Source organism: Marmota monax, unplaced genomic scaffold, assembly GCF_021218885.2.
Source record: "Marmota monax isolate L192 unplaced genomic scaffold, Marmota_monax_Labrador192_F-V1.1 WCK01_AAM20220418_F8-fsc00071, whole genome shotgun sequence".
NCBI lineage: Eukaryota > Metazoa > Chordata > Mammalia > Rodentia > Sciuridae > Marmota > Marmota monax.
The window spans coordinates 8,879,197-8,902,794 of record NW_026695217.1 but is presented as its reverse complement, the minus strand read 5'-3'; the positions used below and the strand labels follow the sequence as shown (position 1 = coordinate 8,902,794).

The 23,598-nt window shown below is 48.7% G+C and overlaps 2 protein-coding genes across 8 annotated transcripts in view; one reads left to right on the top strand and one right to left on the bottom strand.

Annotated features, from left to right (window-relative positions):
- The window catches only part of Ttc13 (tetratricopeptide repeat domain 13), a 67,197-nt gene extending 55,815 nt beyond the window's left edge, over positions 1-11,382 (bottom strand). For all 6 annotated transcript variants that reach the window (XM_046432037.2, XM_046432038.2, XM_046432039.2 and 3 more), the window contains exon 1: positions 11,133-11,382. In XM_046432037.2, coding sequence (XP_046287993.1) covers positions 11,133-11,376 — 244 coding nt within the window. In that variant the 5' untranslated portion in view covers positions 11,377-11,382. The remainder of the gene's footprint in view (positions 1-11,132) is intronic.
- A 146-nt stretch (positions 11,383-11,528) lies between these two features.
- Arv1 (ARV1 homolog, fatty acid homeostasis modulator) lies at positions 11,529-21,926 on the top strand. 2 transcript variants are annotated; one of them, XM_046432130.2, is made up of 6 exons: positions 11,530-11,703; positions 13,764-13,883; positions 16,024-16,177; positions 18,697-18,921; positions 19,821-19,965; positions 21,312-21,926. In XM_046432130.2, exons 1-5 carry the CDS (start codon positions 11,551-11,553, stop codon positions 19,961-19,963), a joined length of 795 nt encoding a protein of 264 aa, XP_046288086.1. In that variant the 5' UTR covers positions 11,530-11,550; the 3' UTR covers positions 19,964-19,965; positions 21,312-21,926. The 2 variants fall into 2 exon arrangements, with proteins under 2 accessions (XP_058430992.1, XP_046288086.1); XM_058575009.1 differs by lacking the exon at positions 19,821-19,965 and having other exon boundaries at positions 11,529-11,703.
- Positions 21,927-23,598: the final 1,672 nt, after the last annotated feature.

The following is a 23,598-nucleotide window of genomic DNA, read 5'->3' as shown; positions in this document are numbered from 1 at the left end:
TCCCACGATTAAATTTATTTTTGCATTTAAATTCAAAACTTGGGAATGACATGTCATTTTTAACATTTTTAAAATAAAGATTTCCATTTTCTTCACTGAACCTGCTTTGTTGGCTCTAGACTCCTCAATCCCTTGGAAGGAACTATTTGGTTTCAGTGTCAATGTTTTGATTGCTGTAGGCTCACAATCATGAGGCAAAGCCATCAAGCTCTTTCTAAGAATTCTTTACTATTTGTATAAACATTCTTTTTCCTAGTAACCTTAGGACATTTTGTTTAGGTCCAAAACAAAAATTCTTTCTATGATTTTTATTAGAATTATACTAAACTTTAATTAATGGGGAAAGGAATACCTGATTTCTTCACAAGATCTAACTTATGTGGTTGGTCAAAGTTTTTCTCAGACCTATATGATATATCTTCAACTGCTGATGCGGCCACTGACTCAGCACATCTGTGGCAGGCTCCGCCCCGCCCACGCCCAGTGGTCAGCAACCCAGGGTGACCCACAGCAGTCAGCTAGCAGCAGCAGCAGCCAGCACAGGACTACACCAAGGGCATAGTGAGGCAGCGTCTGCCCAGGATACAGATAAAGGAAGCAGCTAAAATACCATCACCCTCCCACCCGCCGCAGGTGCTCCCTGAGCCCACTCATCAGAGACCAGAGGAAAACAAACCCAGCTGAAGCCTTGCTCCACCAATGCGGGAGGGCGGGACCTGAGCCCAGAGGCTGGCTCTGGAGTAGGTTTCATCGCTGTTGGGCATAGTGGTGGCTGCTTTATTTGGTGGGTTTTCCTTTTTTTTTTGTACTGGTTGAACCCAGGGGTGCTATACCACTGAACTTCCTTCCCAGCCTCTTTAGTTTGAGACAGGGCCTTGCTGAGTTGTCCAGGTTGGCCTCAAACTTGGAATCCTCCTGTCTCAGCTTCCCGAATAGCTGGGGTGACAGTGTGGCCACTGCACCCAGCAGGTCTGGGTGAGCCATAGACAATGAAGGTAGAGCTTATGGGAGTCATTGAGGTGACAAAGGCCTGAGGGCTGTGGCACAGGGGAGTCCAGGCAGAAATGGCCACACATTCTGAAGATGTGTCTAACTGGCTGGAACTGGGTTTTTCATCTGTCCACATTTCTGACCTCCTAACAAGTCTACTAATGTCCTCATTTATTCAGCTAGGTCTATTGTCTCCATGTAATGTCACCAAGGCTTGTGATATATAGACTCACTCAGTACCTTATTATGTTGGGAGAAACATCCATTAAAGTGCCTACAACACCAGTGGCAACAGACACCCTTCTCATCCCTGACATGAACACCGAGCCTAGGAGCCCAGAGTTCCCGCGACTTGTTTTAGATCTGTGTCTGCATCTATTTCATGCCGAGTTCACTCCTGAGCCGTAAGCCTGCTTCTTCACTCTTTGGGGATGTCGTCTTCTTTCATGCAGACTCTTCTGGGTTAGGAACAACCCATTCCTTCTCAGTGGGGACCCATCCACGTGGCAAGGGGTGCCCTGCGGATCATTCTGTGAGGTCTGTACATGCAGTGGTGCGTCTGGTTCACCTGGAGAGTTCAGTCCGGATAATCTACATCCAGACCCTTAAGCTCTTGCTGGGCCACCACCTGTGTCCAGCCCCACTGTCTACACCTCTGCCACTATCCCGCAGGGTCAGCACATCGCTTCCTTAAAGTGGCACCTTTCAGGTGGGTTTGGGGAGAGGCTGGCCCTGGACGGCCTGGGAAGTTTTTCAGGGCTCTTCAGGTGAACACGAAGACATGAACCTCCTCATCTGCATGATCTTGTGGGGCTTTCTCAGTCAAGAGGGTACAGACCACATTCACAGATGGCTTCAGGCCAGGAGCAGAAAAGCGGCTGACTCTAAGGTCACGGCCCTGCAGCCCTGGGCTGAGACTGTGTGTTCACCACGTAAAGGAAGTGTTCTTCTACCCTGTCTCCCCAGAGTGTTGAGTCAGGAAAGCTGCCTGCCTACCACCAAGTGCTTTTGAAGATTTCTTTAGAATGAGTACGCAATTTTTTTCCTTTGACCTATTGTAGTGATTAAGCCAGTGTTTAAAAAAATGAACCATTTTTGTACTTCTGGAATAAACTAACCCAAAAAGACTGCTCTTTTCATTGCTTGCTGGGCTCAGTTTAGTAATATTTAATTTAGGATTTAATTTATAGATGTGTATGTAACTTTCTCCCAACAGCATTAGATTTTGGTATCAGTGCTTTTCACTGGTTTGGTAAAGTCATTGAGAGAAAAAACAAGCCTATTGAAACCACAGCTATTTGGAACAGGAGGCTAAAATTTGTTCTTTGATCTTCAAGTAATTAAACATCCTATAGTCTTAGTTGTTTTATCATACGTAATCATGCTATGGTATATTAATATACTATGTAGAATAAAGCATATATTTAGTAGTAGCAACTACATTATGTAATAATTATTTAATATCACAGACAATTCAGCCCAACCAGCTACATACTTGTTTGCTTTTTGAGATAGGGTCTTGCTACCTTGCCCAGGCTGTCTAAACTCCTGCCTCCGGCTCCTGAACACTGGGCCCAAAGATGTGTCCTCTACACACTACACATATATGACAGCCCATATATACTACCCATTTCTTAGAGAGGAAAAGCATTCGTTCTCCTCCCCTCTTTGGCTGTACAGGTTAATAGTGGTTACTACAAAAATTGTTTCAAAACACATCACAGAATCTTACTTTTCTCTGGACATTTCTTTACTGCTGCAGAATGTGACTGCAGGAGCAAGGTTTCCGCACCACCTCACGTCCTGATGGCCTCCGCACCCTGCTCGCCTGGTTCATGCTGTACCAGTTCACGCTGTTCACTTGCTCTCCTGCTCCCTTTGGCTCATCTACTTTACCCTCTCTTTTTGGAATGGCCTAAGAATTTGTTACTCTGGGGTGTTTCTTGTGCTTAAAAAAATACATAAAGCAACTGACCACCGTAACCATATTAAGCCTGTGGCCTAGTACTGCTGGGTACACTCACACAGATGCAAAACAGCTCTCCAGAACTTATTTTAAATATATGCTTTATTCTACTTTATTCTATTAAAAAAACAACTCTTGGGCCAATTTGTTAGTTCTACTGCTGCTGTTTTAATCCATTTATTGGAGCTTTCTTCCATTTAGTCCTTACAACTTCCCTCATTTCGTCTATTCACTTTTCAAGTTAGCCACCTCAGCTCCTTTACTCTCTTTCTTCTTTGATGCTAAGTCAGGACATGACGGCAGGAAGAGAGATGGCTGGGAGGCAGGGCCAGCGGAGCACAGGAAGATCTGGCCAGAGGCTGGATCTGGGCTGAAATGCAGGGTTCCAGTGTAGAGAGAGGTCAGCTTGGAGACAAGCCGGGCATGCTGAGAGGGAAGGCACGGGTCTCTGGGTGTGCAAGGAGGGAAGATGTGGTGTGGGCCAAGGAAGGGGCCACAGAGGGCGAGCAGTCCAGGGGCAGGAGGGGGAGGGGCCGCAGAGGGCAAGCGGTCCAGGGACAGGTCTGAGCCAGTGCTTGTGAAGTGCCACCCAGAAGCCATCTGCAGGCATGGAGGAAATAAAAGCTACAGACAGAGGTTGTTGCTGTGGCTCAGTGTTAGAACACTCGACTAGCACGTGAGAGGTGCTGGGTTGATCCTCAGCACCACGTAAACATATTTTTTTAAAAAAAAAGCTACAGGCAGGGCCCAGACAACCACTAGCCCATATGAATGGCCTCTGAATGGGCTCAGGAAATCCACCCTTAAGGAAAGGGCTGGGGGGGGGGGACACAGGGACAGGGAGGATGGGGGATGACACCCGGGGGCACTGACTTGGCAACTTTCTTAAAAAAAAAAAAAAAAAAACTAGCTATTCTCTGAAATATCCTAGCTCTTGGCTATAACACTGTCCAAAAGCTCATCATGGTCTTCATATCTCATTATACTTCGTTATTCCTAAAGATGACGTTTATTTTTTGTCATTTTTCTATATCAGGCTTGCTCGGTAATTGTCTAAATTTTACCAGTATCTTCAAAGAACTAGTTATTATATTTAATTCTATTCTTTCCCTGACTTCCAGTTTAATTAGTTCAGAGGAGACTTAACGGGAACGCAAGAGGCTATGCAAGCACAGATGCAGTCAGTGCCTGGCTGGCCATCTGACTGGGCGCGTCCTCCAGTGTCTCAGCCTCGGCGCCCTCGCCTACAGGGCAGGGAGAGCCACACACCTCCACACAGGACCACTGTGGGGACCCAGGACATGGACCACAATGCCCGATGCCAGCACAGGCTGAGAGCCCCTTATCTGAATCACTGGAGACTGGAAGTGTTTCAGATTTTGGATGTTTTCCAATTTTGGAATACTTAAATATACATAATAAGATATCTTGGGGAGGAAAACCAGGTCTAAATATGAAATTTATTTATGTTTCATAGATATCTTATACACATAGTCTGAAGGTAGTTTAATTAAGCATTTTAAATAATTTTGTATATGAAACAGTTTCATAGTATAAAAATTTCCACTTGTGATTTTTTTCTCTGTCGATTTCTTCTTTCTGCTTTCCTTATTTTCAGACCAAAAGAGCACTTTCCAGTTTTCATATGCTTCACAAACTCTTTTGTTCCTTAATTTTCTGAATATACGTTATACCCATCACACACACAGGAGAACAGCTCAGCAATAAGGAATGTGTTTGAGATCAGGAGACTAGCAAAGCTACTATAAAACAACTCGAAGACGAAGACTTTCTACTGTGGACTACAAAGTAAGCACATAATTAATTTCTCAGAACAAGGATCCACAAACTTGAATGTAATCCAATCAAAGCTACATCAGGCTACATACAAGTACTAACCCATGCAAAGAACTTGTAGACCGGGAGTAGAACAAGGCACCAGGCAGACTGTGTGGTGCAGTCCAGGACAGGGAGACAGGGGCTGATGCCAAGCGAGGCTGAAGACCCACTTAGTGCACACACTTTCAAGAGCAAGATCTTCCCAGAAACTCAATCCTGTGGTCAGACACCTGGGAGCCTGTGATTGCTTCAGGCAGTGACAGAGGTGACAAGTGACAGGGAAGGAAGCCCCTAAGAGCACCCCAAGGAGAGTGGGAAAGTGGCAGAGCAGCCCGCTGGCCTTGTGTGCAGGTCAGCAGATGGGAGCCTCCCAAATGTAGGGAAGAGAGCCGCAGCTCTAAGCTAGACCTTGATTCAGAGAGGACAGTAGAGAAAGCATCCAAATGAGATTTCACCAAAAGCTTTAAAATACATAGCTATTATTTGTGTTATTTCTAGTTACACAAGTTGTTCACGTCATGAAAATTCCCTGAGCTACACATACAGACTTGTGATGTGCATTTTTTTGCATATGTCATATTTTAAGAAAAGGTAAAAAATAAAAGACAATAGAAGGAAGACGTTGGAAAGTCAAAAGTACCCAAATTGGCTGGAAACGGTAGCTTACACCTGCAGTTCCAGTGGCTCACACCTGCTGGCACAGTGGCTCAGGGAGGCTGAGGCAAGAGGGTCGAAAGTTCAAGGCCAGCCTTATTTATTTAGCAAGACCCTAGCTCAAAATAAAACATTAAAAGGGCTGGAATTTGGCTTAGTGGTTAAGTGCACCCAGGTTCAAACCCTGGTACAAAAAAAAACAACAAGCCAATCTCTGTAACTCTAATAAGTCTATTTAACTTATTTAAGTTGAGCCCAAGTCAGCAACCTCGAGAGAGCACACCATAAAGGAACACACCTTGCCAGCCAGCCTGGTGTCCTGCGGGTGGAGCCAGACACCTGCCTTCTGCTGGAGAGGCTCCCTGAGGTACACAGGGCTCTGCCATTCCCCAGCCATGCCTGCGGCGCGTGCAAGTCTGAGCCCAGGACAAGACTGGGTGCAGCTCAGAGTTAGAGCTCTTATCTAGCATGCACTAGAACCTGGTCAACCCCTAGCAACACAAAATCAATTATCAACCAACCAATCCCAGGCCGCATGACCCTCTGGCCTCCCGCAGAGATTTAAAAAAAAAAAAAAAATCAACCCTCACCACATGTGTTTGGTGGTGTGCAGACCTTCTAAACAGTGACACACTCATTTGTGTTTTAGGCACCAGAGAGGAAACCCAGGCCTTACACATGCTGGGAAAGTGCTCCGTCACTGATGGCACCTCAGCCCTGGTGAAGTCATCCTTAAGGACAACACAAGTGAGTAAAAAGCAAACCAGTGTGCAGACTTGACAGGTGCCCACCTGAGGGCTCCCAGGGCATGTCTGACTAAACCAGGGGCCTTCAGAAGATGCCATCCAGTCAGCAAGACCATGCCTAAGGGTGATGCCAGTGCCATGCCTCTCCACACAGGGCCCAAGCCCTAGGCTTGCAGTGAGCAGTGACTGACCTGCAAATGGATGTGGGTTGGCCCTGAGGAAGAGACCCGAGACCCGCCACAGAACCAGGTGCTACCACGCCCAGGAAGTCAGGGCAGGGAGGCTGGGCACAGAGTAGCAGCAAGGGCCCCCGGGGCTGCCATTCAACACTACACATGGGTCTCAATTTCCTCTGGACCCAGAAAGCAAACAGCCCTGGTGACACAGCTTTCCTTCTAAGGACTCTCCACCATCTCCAGGAACAGCAACATCTGAGTGCTGTGAACAAGAAAATCAATTTCCTGTCTTCAAACAAACCCCTCCACAATTAAGAAAGGGGCTGCACATTGGCAAACTGTGCGTCTTCTTGTCCAAAGGCAGAGCTGGGCACAGGCTACTTGTTTTCCTGGCAGTGAACCTCAGAGTGGACAATCACCACATGCTTTCTCCACAAAGAAACAGAAAGATCAAATAATCCCAATTCTGGGTCATTCATTTCAAAAAACTAAAGAAAACTACTACTGGGCATGGTGGCACATACCTGCAATCCCTGTGGCTCAGGAGGCTGAAGCAGGAGGATCACAAGTTCAAAGCCAACCTCAGCAAAAGCAAGGCTGTTAAGCAACTCAGTGAGATGCTGTCTCTAAATAAAATATAAAATAGGGCTGGGGATGTGGCCCAGTGGTAGAATGCCCCCAAGTTCAATCCCTGGCACCAAAAAGAAAAGAAAAAAAACTACTAAAGGATGTAAATTAATCATTCATATTGAGTGAAATATTAAAAATGGACTGTGCTATGATCACCAATGGATGGAGGTGGCTATTAGAAAACTACCATGAAAACATCAAATATGGGCTAGGGTTGAGGCTCAGCAACAGAGAGCTTGCCTAGCACATGTGAGGTACTGGGTTGGATCCTCAGCATCACATAAAAATAAAGGCATCCTGTCTATCTACAACTACAATAAAAAAACATCAATATGACTGTTACCTACGAGCAGCCAAAGTCTGCCAACAGCTAAAAAAGCACATGATCCCCTGTTCCCATTACTACCACATTGCCAAATGGAGAGGAAGCACAAGTCTCTCTGCAACAGCTAGAAGCGCACCTGTGTGAGCCACTCAAATGCATCCCGGCCTGCCTGAAAAGCCGGTCATTTAACCCAGGCCACTCAGCTTGGGCAGGAAGAAAGAAGAACCTGCATCCTTAAATCAATGACAAGCCACACTTGGTCTAGGCCTGAGTTTACCAGACCCACAGAATTAGGGGTCTCCATCTGGTTGTGCCCAAAGCTCCCAGGCCACCTGTCATAGCAGCACTCCCTTACTCCCAGCCCTGCTGCACCCGTCAGGCCAGCCCCAGGCTCCAGACAGGACCTGGCCAGGCCATGGTGGTCCAGAACCCTGAGCAGCCAGTGTCTGATGGGCACACAGCTTCCTAGTGAGACCCAATCACTCCAGCACCACAAGAGTGGGGTGTCCGCATTCTTGCCAGACCAGAACTCCAGAAGGCATTTAGGAAGACAAACAAATAGAACTCAGGAGGAGGGCTGGGGCTGGGGCTCAGTGGCACAGCACTTCCTCACACCAAGAGGCACTGGGTTCCATCCCCAGCACCACATAAAAATAAAGATATTGTGTCTATCTACAACTAAAAATATATATTTTTTAAAAACGTGGGGAGTAGTGTGGGGTTTAGTGTGGCAGAGCGCTTGCCGAGAGTGGATGAGGCCCTGGGCTCAACCCCTGGCACTGGAGATTAGCAGCAGATCACAACGTACCAAACCCGACAGAGGCACAATACCCCACGAGGAATGAGGGACGGTCAGGTCAGCCTAGTCAGGGTCTACTCCTATGGTGCACTCTCACTTGTCCCCAGTGTCATGAGAGTGCAGAGTGTTTTCAAAATGTAACTGGAAACCAGAGTGGTGAGAACTGGGAACAAACTCCTGCTCATAGTCTCCTCTAACAACTAAAAATTAAAAATAAGGATGAAGTAATAAAGAAAAATAAAATTTTAGTGGACCCTCACCCTCAGAGATGAAGGTGGCCACCCTGAAGGTCTGGGAGCCGAGAGGTGGGTGGATGATGAGTGGTTGCCATGGTACCTGTGAGCCATCAGCGCTGCCCAACACCTGCCCCACATTAACCCTCACATGTCCAAGGTCCCTGCCATAGGAGGTTCTGTCTGGTGAATAGGACCAGTGGCTCAAGCGCCCAGGCGGTGGGTCCAGCTACATTTTCTGTTCCACTGTGAGATGCAGGATGCAGGCAGGGCAGGGGGTGAAGCTGGACCAGACCCAACAGCCTGGCCCCCAATAGGTATAAGATAGTACCTATTTTTTTTTTTTTTTAAAAGACTAAGATCATTCTTTCCACAGGAAGACACAGAGGGCAGATCGTGAGAGAATAGTCACACATGCACAAAAAGAAGAGGACACCTGAGTGTGCTGGGAGAGAAGTCACGAGGAGCCTGGGGACATGTCAGGCTCAGGCTGAGACAACAGCCCCACGGCCACTGGACAGCAGTCTGAGGCCAGCCGCCCAGGATGCCCCTTCAATGCGGTGTATCCAGCTGGGCTGGTCACTGCCAGGACAACTCCAGATGGTGATCCCGCCAGCAGTCACCCTGCACCTGAGATCACTGGGGTGCACAGTCCACCCATCAGGTGAGCAGATGCAGACTGGGCAGCTTCCACTTAGTTGAGAAGCAGTTGTGCTGCCAGGTTGGCTCTTCATACAGGTGCTGGCTTCATATGGACAGGCTTGAGGTTGGATAGACAGATAGCACAGGAAGATGACCACTGATGAGATCTGGCCTGTGAATCTGAAGAGCTTATCAATGTTGGATTCTGACACTCATGCAGACCACTGTGTTGATCATAAGGGGCTCTGGAGACAGACATCAGCTGCCCCTCCGGCTAGGATGTGCTTAGTTATAGACCCTGAATAATGCATCCCTGCCTCTTAGGACCCAGGACTGGAGCAGGCTTCAAAGGCTCCAGCTTCCACAGAACAGTCCAGGGTTAGGAGGGAGAAGCAAGAGGCATTTCAGGAGTCTCCACAACAGAGTTTTTATCACAGATGGCAACCAGTAAAGGCTAGAGCCCCAAACAGCGTGCTGTTGACACTGGGAAGAACAGGGGCGACTACAACTGGCACTGTGCCTCTTCTGCATCTGCTGGCAGCTCCTGCACATTCAGGGCAGCCGGGGAAGCTGTCTGAAGTCCCACAAAGAAAACTGAAGTATCTAAACCCGTCCAGTTCAGAGCCTCACAGTATGCCTCCCAAGAAGCAGAGACATGAGACAATGTCATCCATATTGAGGAAATGGGAAAGGGACAGAAGGGCTCCTCCAATTGCCTAGTAGAAACTACATTATGGTTAACTGGAGGGAAACCCTAACACAAGTCTGAGTTGGCTCAAACAAGGATTCTTAAATAGGCACAACCTGATGCTGCTGGACGAAGTGAGCCATCTAAGCCAGTGCCATCAACTGACTCCCTTCAGCTAGTGTGTATCATGGGCCTCCAGGAGGGAGGGGAAAGGCAAAACGGTGACTGACAGGCTAGAGAACACTACTGGTGTGGCTTCCTACATACAACCAACCAGCAGCAAAGACAAAAACAGGCATCAGGCCGAGTGGGCAGCTCCTCCTACCAGTGAGACTTCAGGGAACTCACACTTCCACTGTGCCTTGGCTTCTCCACCTGAGCCGAGAAGCTACCATTCAATGAGGCAGCCATGGCTTTTCTGATAGACTTAACACAGGAGGCCTGCAGACCAAGAGCTAAGGACAGCACCTGCACATTGCTACCTTCCTTAGCTGTTCCTCCTTTGTGGAAAACAAATCCCAGCGTCCAGTCTCCAGTGATGGTGCACACGGTGTGCACAGGGGCACTCAGATCACAGTGACACCGGTAATGGACATTCCTTTTCTATATAACACTGGTCTTGTGAGTTACCAGAATTTATACTATAAAGAAGTCACACGCCCTCAGTGAGAATTCCTCCAGGAAGTCAGATTGTGCCAAAAGGAAATCAGACATCTGATCTTGACACCTCAATAAAACATAGATATTGTCTTTGCAGGTACAAGTTGTTAAACAACCCTGTGAAGCCTTAAAAGCAACTAGTCAGGTCCTAATGAGCCTAGGAGACCCAGGCCCTTCCCAAGGCAAGCCACAAGGGAGCCCACACACAGCGGAGGGGAAAGAAGGGCTCAAAGGCGAAAGACACTACAGAAAGACACTACAAAAAAAAAATGCGCATGTGCATGTTACGCCCAGAGACTGTGGCCAGAGATAGCAACAGCCCGACTTCAATGAATGAACCGTCCAGCGGCAACGCGCGGCCTGCGGAGGCCCCAGGTTATTTACCGGCGGGAGCCACCGGGCAGGCACAGAGCCGGGTGTCCGCGCAGATGCTAGGGGCCTGCCCTTCCTTCTCCCAGGTAGAACTCTAGGGAGAGGACCTTGACACCAGACGTGCAGCCGGCGGGCTCCCTCGGGAAGTGTCCGCGTCCACGTCCACGAGTCGCCCTCGCCCCCCCGCCGCCTCCTCCCTCCTCGTCGCCCGCCTTCTCCTGGCCCTCCTCCACCCGCCTCCTCCCTCCCCGTCGCCCGCCTTCTCCTCCCGCAGGCCGCCTTCTCCCCTTCCCCCCTCCTTCTCCCTCCGCCCGCCGCCGCCCGCCTTCTCCCTCCCGCCCCCCGCCTTCTCTCTTCCCGCACCCCCGCAGCCCCAGGGCGTCGCCGCAGCGGGGAGACGCGGCCCACTCACCGCACTCAGCCGGGTACTGGTCCGTCCAGTCCCCCGACTGCGGGCAGCCGCCGCCAGCCGCGGCGTCCTGCTGCTGCCGGTGCTGCAGCTCCTGCTTGAGCAGGGACAGCGGCGAGTAATGCTCTGTAGCCCGCGCGTAGCCCAACGCCGCCAGCAACAGCAGCAGCAGAGGCAGCAGCGGCGGCGGCGGCACCCGGGCCCCCAAGCCGCCCCGGCAGCTGCAGCCGCGGCCGGCAGGTGCCATCTTCGCGCACGGCGCAGGCGCGGCGCGGCGGGCGGGTGGGCGCGGCGCCGCGGCCTCACCCGCCGCGAGTGGTACTCACGGCCGCGCGCCCCGGCCCGCGCATGCGCATAGACTCTGCGGACTTCCGGAGCTGTGTCGTAACTTCCGCCCAGGACCGGAAGGGCACCCGTGGCCATGGGAACGGGCGGGCGCAGCGGTCCGCGGCCGGCCAAGGGCGCGGGGGGCGCAGTCTCGGGCCCCTGCCGGTACCGCTGCATCGAGTGCAATGAGGAGGCGCGGGAGCTGTACCGGGACTACCGCCACGGCGTACTGAAGATCACCATCTGCGTGAGCGCGGCCGGGCGGCGGCGGGGCCCCGGGGCGGGGACGCAGGCTCCGTCGGTCCGGCGCGCGCCTGCGGCAGTGCCAGGAGGACCCGGAGGACGTTCCACTTGAGTGGCGGGTGGGGGGCAGCACTTGGGGAAAGGCCCGTGCTGGAGGGCGAGCGAGGGGAAGTGAGCTCTGACTCCGTAGTCCCGTTGGTCGGCGGCTGCGATGGGGAGGTGGACGGCCACGCAAGTAGGGTGGCGCTGGGCGCTGCCCTTTCTGGGCCCCCTGTCATGGGGGGGCATGCTTGTGTTCCCTTGGCAAACTCTAAGGTCCTGGGGGCTAAAGACAGTGGTCCCAGGTGACCGTCCGGCGTCTTGGATGTGGCTGATCTCAGAGTGCCTGAGAAGGAGCTCTTGCTAGGAACGCACAGCCGCTCGCGGAGTGACTGTCGCTTGAAGGAGTGGGTGCACTAGGAGCAGGAGCTTATGCCGCCTGCTGCTGGTGTTTGCTGGCCTACTTATAAAGATGGGGTTTAGAGAACTTCTGAAGGACAGGCAGGAACCCATTTAAAAATGCAGGAGCATTCCACCGTGAAGGGAGAACGTGTGCTCCGCAGGAATAGCACGGGAGGGGTCTATGAGAGAGCCTTGCCTGTGAATCTGGGGTTGTCAACTCTAGCTTCTGTTTAAAGCTGACACACTCTTTACTCAAGAAGAGAGCCGCAGAAATATGAACTCCTGCCAGGCACAGTGGCCTGTGCCTGTAATCCCAGGTCCTTGGGGATGGCAGAGGCAGAAGCAATGCAAATTCCTGGCCACCCTGGACAACTTAGCAAAACTGTCTCTAAGTAAAATGTTTAAAAGGGTTAGGATTGTAGCTCAGTGGTATGGCACCCCCTCCAGCATGTGCTAGGTCCTGAGTTCAGTCCCCAGCCCCATAAAATCATTCATTCATTCATCCACTATGACTTCCCAGCCTCTGTTTCATTGGTTGGATTTGAGTTTGAGGAGTGGCACATCTCCCTTGCTGATTTACTTGGGGATTGGACAAACAAGCCTATTTCCTATAATGACATGAATGAAGTGGAGAAGCTCTTCAAATTGGAATTGAATCCAATTTCGTATTGAAGCACAGGGTTAATAATCTTCTAGTGTTTTGGTGTAACTAAAAGGCCATGCCAGTGTGTTTGTATACTGGTTGCTTCTCCTTCCATTTCTGTTTTATCTAGTCAGAGTTTCAAAATGTCTCATTTGAATTGTAGCCACCAGTCTTTTTGCAGTGAATTGTAGCACTGACATAGCTTTGTAGTTAGCACTGCTTCCACAAGTCCATGTTCTGCTGGTACTGTAGTACATTGTAGTCAGGTGTCCAGAGAACCCAACTCTATTGAACCTGGTGATCTTTGTGGAAGGCCATTTAGCAGCACATGCTATGGAAACCAAGAAAGCAGTGATTGGTGACCTAGGCCCAGGCCACACACCCCTATTCTCAGAAGCTGAGTAAAGAACAGGACACCATGCCAAGAATCCTGAGCCAACAGGCAGAGGGAAGCCTGGATATTCCTCGTCAGCACTGAGAACAGGAAGGAATATGGGCTCTCTGCTACAGTAGAGACGTCGGAGGGTGCTGCGCAGCCTGGAGTGAGACCATGGCTGAACGCCCTTCTCCAAGTCATGTTTCAGGACCACAACACTGGGGCCATCAAGCCAATGGCAACAGTCGATCAGCGAAGGACACTGTAAGGTTGTCTTTTAACAATTCCTATAGATCAAAGGTAGAGTTGAAAGTAGAATCTTCTGGGAATTAGCCTTTAAGTTGACTATCTTTTAGCTTCCCAAATATGATGTTGAAATTCATATTTCTAACCTAGAAGCTTATATTTAGTCTCTTGTAAAGCCATATCTTACATATAGGAACATTTTTATCTGAATGGAAGTATACCTAAATATGGATGTGGCCTTATTACTCTACAAGTCTGCTACAGTAGAGACGGTGGAGGGTGCTTAGTCAATCTGAAATTGACTAAGATTTCAGAATGTATAAATTTGCTTGTTCTAACATTATCTGTGTTATTTCAGAAATCCTGCCAAAAACCTGTAGACAAATACATTGAGTATGATCCTGTTATCATCTTGATCAATGCTATTTTGTGCAAAGCCCAGGCCTACAGACATATACTTTTCAATACCAAAATAAATGTGAGTTGTGGCAGTTTTTAAATGTTACTTGGTGATGCTTTTGTATTTTGAAAGACTAAAGTGAAAGAAATTCTGACTGGAGTATGGGTCTTTTCTCAACATGGCTGGAAATTTCTAAAATTAACAGATGTGGATGCACGGAGTGAGCTTTGGCCATTGGCAAGATGCAAACAACTAGTTGTGATGGCTCTTCAGTGGGCTACCTATTGAATGGATTCTCAACAGAATGAAATCAAACAGCTGGGTAGGGAAAGAATCATACCTAAGAGAAATAGACAAACATTAAAAGAAAACTATGAAAAACATAATTTGTTTCATTTCACACTCTGCTGCTAAGGAAATGTATGAGGTGAATATAACAACACTGAGTTGTTAGGAAAGTCCTAACTTTTAAAGTAGTTTTCAAAACATAATCTAGTGTATTGCATGGTAAATGCTTGAGTAGTTTGAGTAGGATTGATGGGTAAAATACAGGACACCCAGAACCTTTGAAAATCAGAAAAACAAAGAAAGGTATGTACCAAATGTTGCATGGAGCACACTTGTACAAATTATTTGTTTGTATATGAAACCTAAATTTAACTGAGTGTCCTATATTTTCATTTACTTGATTTAGCAACCCTAAATTTGCCCTAAGGTAGATATTAACAGTTGATTTATCCCTGCCCCATCCCATAGCTGAGTCACTGGAGCATTGATTCTCAGCCTCGGCTGCACATCTAGGACCATCTGGTTGGCCAGTGGAAGGGGAAATATTCCAAGCTAAGGCCTCCTGGCATCTGCGTGGTCACAGCTCCCCAGGGGTTCCAAGCATCCCTGTGCTCACTGAGAGCCTCTGAGCATGCTGGACTCTAGTGTGGGTCACGCTGGTTGGCATAGGGGCAGAGGCTCGATTCCTAGGAGGAGCTGGGAGGGGGCAGCTCTTACTACTCAGTAGTCCCTGTTGACCATCAGACATCCAGCTTAGTTTTCCTTTTAACCGTTTTCTTTCAGTATTGATTTGTATTCATCTATCCAGAGGCCTTTTTTTTTTTTTTAGTTCACGTTCATACCAACAGTTCCTTCTATGCTGCTTGGAACCTTAGATTAAATGTATTCTCTGACTGTTGTCTGCACCTATATGTGGGTCACATAAATTTTGTGTCAAAAATGTATCAAATGGTGAAATATTTTAAGCAATGATTCTTATGTACATGTTAGAGTTCCCCTAGGAATTGCTATAAAATATACACTTCTAGGTTTTAGTACCAAAGATTCTGACTTAGGACTGTGGCCCTGACATTCGTAATTTGAAAAATCTCCCCATGTGATTCCATTGGCCATTGCTGATTAGGAACCTCTGATTTGGATCCCAGCACAGTGGCGCACACCTATAATCCTAGCGGCTCTGGAGGCTGAGGCAGGAGGATTGTGAGTTCAAAGGCAGCTTCAGCAGATTAACAAGGCACTTAGCAACTTGGTGAGACTCTGTCTCTAAATAAAATATAAAAAAGGGCTGGGGATGTGGCTCAGTGGTTAAGCACTCCTGGGTTCAATCCCCATACCCCCCACATACAAAAAAAAATAGGGCTGGAGATGTGGTTCAGTGGTTGAGTGCCCCTGAGTTCAATCCCTGGCACCCCCACCCCCCAAAAAGGACCTGTGATTTAGGATAGGGCTGTAGCTAGTGGCAGAGCGCTTGTTTCCCTGGCACATATGAGGCACTGGGTTTGACCCTTAACACCACATAAAATAAAATAAAGGCATGCTGTCTGTCTATAACTATAAAAAAAAATTAAAAAAAAACAACTTCTGATTTGCTGAGCACAGTAACACACACCTATAATCCTAGTGACTTGGGAGTCTGAGGCAGGAGGTTTGCAAGTTTGAGGCCAGCCTCAACAAATTAGCAAGACCCTTTTTAAAAAAAATAGGCCAGGGGTGGGTAGCTCAATGGTAAAGCACCCCTGGGTTCAATCCCCAGTATCACAAAAGAACCACTGATTTTCAGAATAGATACAACTGGCCACTTTATTGGGCAGTTCTGAATTTGAAAATGGACTAGAGGGGACAGTCTTCAAACCTACAGCTGTGCCTATTGATACTTGGTATAACTGAGTGCTTCTTTACCTGATTGAGTGGCAATGTCTTTGACCTTTAGATCCATGGAAAACTCTGCATGTTTTGCTTGCTTTGCGAAGCATACCTCAGGTGGTGGCAGCTTCAAGATTCAACACAGAACACTGCTCCTGATGACTTGATCAGATATGCCAAAGAATGGGACTTCTATCGGATGTTTGCCATTGCTTCTTTAGGTAAGGAGATGCCTACCTTTCCATTCTTATAAACCTAGTACTTAACTATTTTGGCACTGTGGTGCATTCCTGTTATCTCAACAGCTCAGGAGGCTGAGACAGGAGTTCAAAGCCAGCCTCAGCAACTTAACAGGTCCCTAAGCAACTTAGTGAGACCTTGTCTCAAAATAAAATAAAAAGGGCTGGGGATGTGGCTCAGTGGTTAAGCCCCCCAAGGTTCAATACCTGGTACCAAAAAACAAAACTAAGACAAATGGTTTTAATCCTTGGCAAGAGGAGATAGTTAATATAGCACTTGAGACTAAATTTTCAGCTCTACCACTACCCTGCTAGGTGAGTTCATCTAAAAACTTCATCAAAAAACTTTATTTGTTAACAAACATGCATAGAAATAGTCATATTTAATATTAGAAAGTTTCATAAAATGTTTTGAAATGTTGATAAAAGTTGTAATTTTAAATTTCTGATTATCCAATTTGAAGATTATTAAACCCCATCTTTATTAAAAAACAGACTGACAATGCATTAGCCAGCTGCTTAGTACTAATGCAATATATTGAATAGGGAAAGCTTGCAACTTAACTGCCTTGTTCCTTGGGGAAATAGGCTACCCCCCGCACCCAACACATTCATGTTCGGAAAGTTCTTTCTTCAGCATTCAGATTTGTGACTTGTCCTTCTAGGGTCAGAATTATGTGAAATTGATTTCTGTGGCTATTTTCATACTAATTTCTATGGTTCTCTGCTGCTAAATCCTTCAATTAAAGGGCACAGGAACCAACTAGAGTCCCAGCTTCTCAGACAACTGAGGCCAGAAGATCACTTGAGCCCAGGAGATCAAGGCAGCCTGGGCCACACAGTGAGACCCCCTATTAAAAAAAAGAGTTTTGGCTGGACATGGTGGCACACACCTGTAATCACATGCCTATAATCCCAGCAGCTCAAGAGACTGAGGCAGGAGGATCGTAGGTTCAAAGCCAGCCTCAGCAACAATGAGGTGCTAAGCAACTCAGTGAGACCCTGTTTCTAAATAAAATACAAAATACTGCTGGGGATATGACTCAGTGGTTGAGTGCCCCTGAGTTCAATCCCTGGTCCCACCCCCACAAAAAGAAAAGAACTTTAAAAATGATAATAATAGATAAATCCTTTGGCTATAACGAATATCATTTTAGTGGTATGAAGTCTCCAGTCCATTCCAATGTCGTATTTCTGGCCTGCGTGTCCTCTCTCTCATCACTACTCCCTTGGTCTTCTCATCTGCCTTCTCAGAACTCCCAAGTGTCTGTCTCTAATCTAGACCTTCTTGATCCTAGACCCTGACCCTCTGCCTTCTCAGCACCCTGAAGCCTTCCACCACACTTCTCAGTACCAACTTATATTTTGGTCAGCTTTTTTGCTTACTACTGTAACCCAAAGACCTGACAAGAACAGTTAGAGGAGGAAAAGTTTATTTTGGGGCTCACACTTCAGAGGCCTCCATCCCAGCCAGCCAGCTCCATTCCTCAGGGCTTGAGGTGAGCCAGAAAGAACATCATGGCAGATATGTGTGGCCAAGGAAAGCAGCTGGGAACACGGCTCCAGGAAGCAGAGAGCTTGGCTCAACAAGGACAAAACATATACCCCAGAAGCACGCCCCCCAGTGACACAGCCTGCCGGCTCTCAGTCACCACCAAGTGAATCCCTTTCAGGGGATTGATGTGCTGATTGGGTTAAGGCTATCATAACCCAATCATTTCACCTCTCGATTTCTTACCCTAGATCTTGGGCAACACCACACATCTAAACCTGCTATAATATGACACATGTTCCAGAGGAGCCTGATTCTGGAGGTATAACACAGCTCATGGGGAAAAGAGAGCTAAGGACAGGCCACTCAGAATGCATGTGGGTGGGTGAGCAGAAGGTTAACAGTCCTACCCACAGCAGTCGCACAGGTGAGGCCCCATTGGGCAGGGTCTGACAGATGGTGCAGTCCCATGGCCCCAGGATGCCAGGGCAGCTGCTGCCTCCCCTAATCAGGACTCCATATTTCAAGAATATTTTCTAGAGTATAAGAAATTGCACTCAGATATATTATTAAAATGAATAAGGGAAGTCTTTTAGTTTAGGTAACAAAACATTCCAAGTCTTGTCGATGCCTAGTGGGAAAACAGACCAAAACAGTGCCTGCAGGGGCCTCAGAACAGCTCCAGGCCTCAGACCTGGCAGCCTTTGTTGGCCCTTTGACTCCCTTTGCCCAGAAGCCTTCACAGAGTGGGCTACCATTGTCTCTCAGAGTTGCTTTTTTTCAGGGGACGTTGACAGGCTTGGTTAGAGTATGTTGACATGTATTTGTTGGCTCCTGTTGGCCAGGTGAGACACAAAGGCCAGGGCGCTGGGGAGAAAGAGGGTCTGGTATTGTGGAAACATTCCTGTGGGAGTCAGGGGATCTGTTGTAGTTTGGAATTGAGGGTTGCTTGTTCTGAGGTGTAGTTTGGATGGAGATATACATGTTTTCATTTCCTGTTTCCTCCCAGAACAGACTGCCTTTTTCATTGGCATTTTTACTTTCCTGTGGGCAGAACGACCTAGGACAACAAAGAGAAAGCCCCACTTTATTTTGTTGCTTAAAGCGCTGCTGTTGTCAAGCTACGGGAAGCTCCTGCTGATCCCGGCTGTCATCTGGGAGCATGACTATACTCCTCTGTGCCTCAAGCTCATCAAAGTGTTTGTGCTGACGTCAAACTTCCAGGCGGTCAGAGGTAAGCTTCTGCTCTGCTTCTCTGCCTCCCACCCATAGGGAAGGTGAAGCCTTGCTTCTGGGCCTGCGGAACCCTGTGGTTGCTTCTGGGGCCGCAGAAGGCTGGCGTGCCTGTAGTCCCTTGCGCAGGCGGGTGCTCAGGGTTCATTCACTGTGACCAGGTGCCCTCCTCTGCCCTCCCCCTGTCCTGTGAGACTCGTGGGTGGCCTTTGTTGCATTACTTTGTGAATGAATTCACGGGACTGCAAGGGCTGAGTGGCATGGCCAGAATTAACAAGGCCAGGCAGTTGCCACCCCAGGATGCATGCCAGGCATGGGCATCCACAGCAGGCAGCACCTGCCACGCCAGGAAACATGTCTCCCATTCTTCCTGTCACCGTTTTAATGACTGTTTTCTGATGCTGTCACCATCATACTTACCCTCTTGCAAATGTGACCTTGAGACTATGGTTCTCCTCTGTTGCTCTCTTTAGAACCCGGGAGTCTGCTTTTTGTTTTTCCAAATGTTGATGAAACTGTGTCTCTCGATTTTTTTTTTTTTTTAAGAGAGAGAGAGAGAATTTTAATATTTATTTTTTAGTTATCGGCAGACACAACATCTTTGTTTGTATGTGGTGCTGAGGATCGAACCCGGGCCGCACACATGCCAGACGAGCGTGCTACCACTTGAGCCACATCCCCAGCTCTCTCTCGATTTGAGAAGCTCAGTTTGTTAAGAGCAGTAGCTTTGATTCTCTCAAAGGCTTGCTGATGGAAGTGCTAGAAAAGGAAGCAAGCAGAGAAATATAAACAGTGTACATGTCCTAAGAACATCTTTGCCAAACAGCTCACACTCACAGAATTCACATTCCAGTGTCATGGAGACTCCTAAGACTGTGTTGGCTGCCTCTTCTTTCACAGTGGCCCTGAGCATCAACCGGAAGCTGTCCCTGCTGGCCATCCTGAGTGGCTTACTGCTGGAGAGCTCCATGGTGTGCCTTTTCCAGAGGCTGGAGTGGGATGTTGGCAGCGACTGTGCCATCTATAAGTCCCAGGACTTCTGAAGGTACGGGCAGCCTCAGGCCTTCCCAGCCTAGGCAGCCTGCACCACCTGGGCACCTCAAGTCTACAGCCCGTGGCTCTGGGCCCTTCACTCGGGTCCACATTCCTCCTCCTGACAGCAGCGTCCCTGCTTGCATTACCTTGGATCCTGCCCTCACAGAGCAGGGTCTGCCCTAAAGCTCAGCCTCTGCAACTGCCTGCAGCCCTCTCTTGCCCTGCCCAACGAGTCCCCTGCCTCCCCACCTGCTTTTCGCTGCCTCCCCACCCGCTCTTCGCTGCCTCTCTTGCCTTGTCCCTTCATTTCCACCTCTCCTCTGCTTTTGGCCTACTCTGCCACTGTTTGCTCGTACCTAGAGCCTGTAGGCAGCGGCCAAGCAGTGCTGCAGCCCTCCAGACACCACACTTCATCTGGTGGCCTGCATCTTCGCCTGTTCTGCTCTTTTCACCCTCTCTTGCAGGCGGCTGTGGCTTCAGCTGCCCTTCTCCTCCATGGGGCATCTTTCCTCTGCCCACTACCTGTGCCCAGCAGTTGGCCTGAGCCTGCCTCTTCCCCACGCTCATGACTCCTGTGTAAAATGTGCTTTCTCAGGCACAGTGGACACACCTATAACCCCAGCCACTCCAGAGCCTAAGATGGGCTGTTGTAAGTTTGAGGCTGTCTTCCAAGATTTAAAGAGAACCTGTCTCAAAAAGTAAAGAGCTCAGGATTTGACTAAGTGGTAAAGAGCCTCTGGATTCAATTCCCAGGACCAAAAATAAATAAATAAAAGAAGGTTCTTTCTCCCAGAGTCTCGGGAATTCTGTGGCCTTAAATTTCCCAAGGCAGCTGGCTGCTGGCTGCTCTTCAGGGTCTTGCTCCTTCTGAAGCAAACCTCCCTTTCCCCTTCTGCCAGGTCTCTTGCCCTGAGTGCCTCCTCTGCCCTCGGCCCTCTTCCTGTCTCTTATGTGCACCTCTGTGCATGTTCCTTCTAGGGCACCCCTGCCAGCTCTTCCTCTTGCCAGGTCACTGGGCACTGTCCATTGCTCCTATGTAATGACCAGATGGGCCTTTCTTCCATTTCCTAAAGTCAGCCAGCCTAAAACTGAACTCCCTGGGATCTGTGCCCCCCAAAATAATGCTTGCTGATGGCTTTCCTCAGGCAGTGCCCCTCCTGTCTCACTCCGCCTCCTGCCTAAAGGCCTTCAGCCTGCTGGTGCCACCTCAGTCCTCCCAGAGCACCAGGCAGGGGTGCCCCTCAGTCTCCTGTCACCTCTTCCTGCTGACCTAGGAGCACCTTTGGTTTCTTCTGGGACGGGGCAGGACCCTGGCACTGCCCGCTGAGGCTCCTCTCTGTGCTCCACCCCCTGCAGGTCTGCTCTCCAGCTCCACTGCTGCCCCAGGAGCCACGCCGGGCAACTGCACTCCTGCTCACTGGTTCCTGCCCACCCATGGCAGCTGTGTTCCCAGGATCTGCCTGGATCAACCCAGTGCTGGCATTTCGTCCCGTTTCACAAGTATTTGTATTTGTCACTGTCAGTGTGATTCACAGTTAGGGAAGCCCTGTCCTGCTATACTTCATCTCCCACCTGCACCCAGGCTCTTGCTGCCCTGCCCCCTCTCGGGGTGCTCTGGAGAGGCCCTGCAGCAGCCCCTCCCGGACTGTCAGCTGCACGTGCCTTTCCAGGACCCCTCCTCTGCCATCTGTGGAAGGCAGGACCGAAGCCAAGCTCTGTCCTGATGAGCAAGTGAAGCAAAGATAAGAGGCGGAGATGTGGAGTAGAAGCCCTCACACTGCAGCCCGCCGGCCAGCAGCAGCCCACTCAGCCAACAGGTCCACTCCTGAGCCCCACACAGGGCAAGGTTTCATCCCTTGGGGTGGTTATGTATTTTCAATTGAAATGTTAAGTTACTGGCTTAAAATGATGATATTTTGTGTTCTTGAAACAGCAGAAACACTTTCCTCTTAATAAAGTCTTTCAACTGAATTTTTAAAAATTTTTAATGTAGTAATTAAATTACTTTTTTAAATTGTCAGATGCAGGGCTGGGGATGCAGCTTAGGGTAGGGTAGAGGGCTTGCCTTAGTATGTGTGAGGCCCTGGGTTCAATCCCCAACCCTGCAAAAAACAAAAAAAGTTTGGGGTTCTAGCTCAGTAAAGCACATGCATGTCCACGTCCTGGGTTCAATCCCCAGCCGTAAAAATAAAAGGTATTTTGACCATCTACAACTAAAAAAAAAAAAAATTTAAGTATTTAGAAAAAGAAAAAGATACAAAATTAAGTCACTTTTAGATATCCTGCCTTTATTAAAAACCATGAGCACTCCAGCCACCTGGAAGTCCTGCCTCATCCGCAGCCATTGACGAGCTGTCCTACAAATGGACGGAGTCCACTGCTTGCTCTTGAGTTTCAGCAGAGCTGAGAACCAGCAGGGGAAATGCACAGGAGGCGCACACGGCAGACTGACACGGCCATGGAGACGGACAGAGGCCTTTTGTTAAAGGCTTCCTCCAGCAGTGTTTGGAGCCTCTGAACCACATTGGGGAGAAAACAACATGGTGTATGTTTGCCAAAGAAAGAATATTGCAGCTATTACAAGACAGAGGCACGAATCAGGAAATCCGAAGACAGTTTTATAACCAGTCTTAGAATGGCTAAAGGATCTGCTCAAGGTCACAAGTGACCAGATTGGGTCCTTTTTAGTCTGTGCCTAGGCTAATACAGGGCCCCTAATGTTGGCCTGTTGGTAGTCTAATGGTGGCTCTCTGAAAGTTGGTATGAAGAAGGAATGCTTACCGGTCTTCAAATATAGTACAGGAAGTAAAGAATAAAAGACCTCTTTCCTCCTGTTTTTGTGCCGGGGACTGAACCCAGGGGTGCTCTACACTGAGCTGCACTCGAGCCCTTTTACTTTTTTGAGACAGGGTTTCGCTAATTTGCTCAGACTGGCCTACAATTTGTGATCTTCCTGATGCAGCTTCCTGAGTCCCTAGGATTACAGGGGTATGCCACTGTGTCCAGCTAAAAGGGTTTTTAAAAAAATGAGGAATCCAATAACTGGAACCACATCTAAATACACCTTAGGGTTAGGCTCTGACAGCCCCTTTTCTGCAGGAACACCTGAGACCCTTGAAGGTTACAATATGCCTTCCTGATATCTAACTATAACCTGTCATTCTAAAATTGGGAACAGATTCTGAAGGGGAAAGTTTTTAACTTCAGACTAAGTCTCAAATATTTTCTGGCTCCTGAAGGGCCAACAGAGGGAAAACAGTACCAAAGCAAAAGACCTGGCTGCCCCAAACAGGATTCTGCTTCCTTATTTCTACTTAATGACTGTGTATACTGCTTTGTGCCAGGCACTAGTCAGAAGCCCTGAAGACGCCTGTGATTAGCTCACCTGCTTCTTGGGAGCCATCAGGAAATGCTGAGAGGGTGGGGAGAGAACAGCCTCAGGTCAGCAGGTGTTGCCACCTACGGGTAGGCCAGGGAGCTGCTGCCCAGGACTCCGCGTTTGGTGGCTCTGGCTGCCACAGCAAATGACCACACTGCGTGTCTTAAAGCCACCCGTGATGCTCCCACCCCTGGAGGCAGAAGTTCAGAGTCGGTTTCACTGGGCCCAGTGGAGGTGTCGGCAGAGCCAAGCTTCCTCTGGAGG

Excerpts from the sequence above, each read along its gene's own strand:
- Arv1 (XM_058575009.1), top strand. The coding sequence starts at position 11,551 with ATGGGAACGGGCGGGCGCAGCGGTCCGCGGCCGGCCAAGGGCGCGGGG. Across the intron at positions 11,704-13,763 it reads TACTGAAGATCACCATCTGC|AAATCCTGCCAAAAACCTGT; the intron begins GTGAGCGCGGCC and ends GTGTTATTTCAG. Across the intron at positions 13,884-16,023 it reads TTTTCAATACCAAAATAAAT|ATCCATGGAAAACTCTGCAT; the intron begins GTGAGTTGTGGC and ends TTTGACCTTTAG.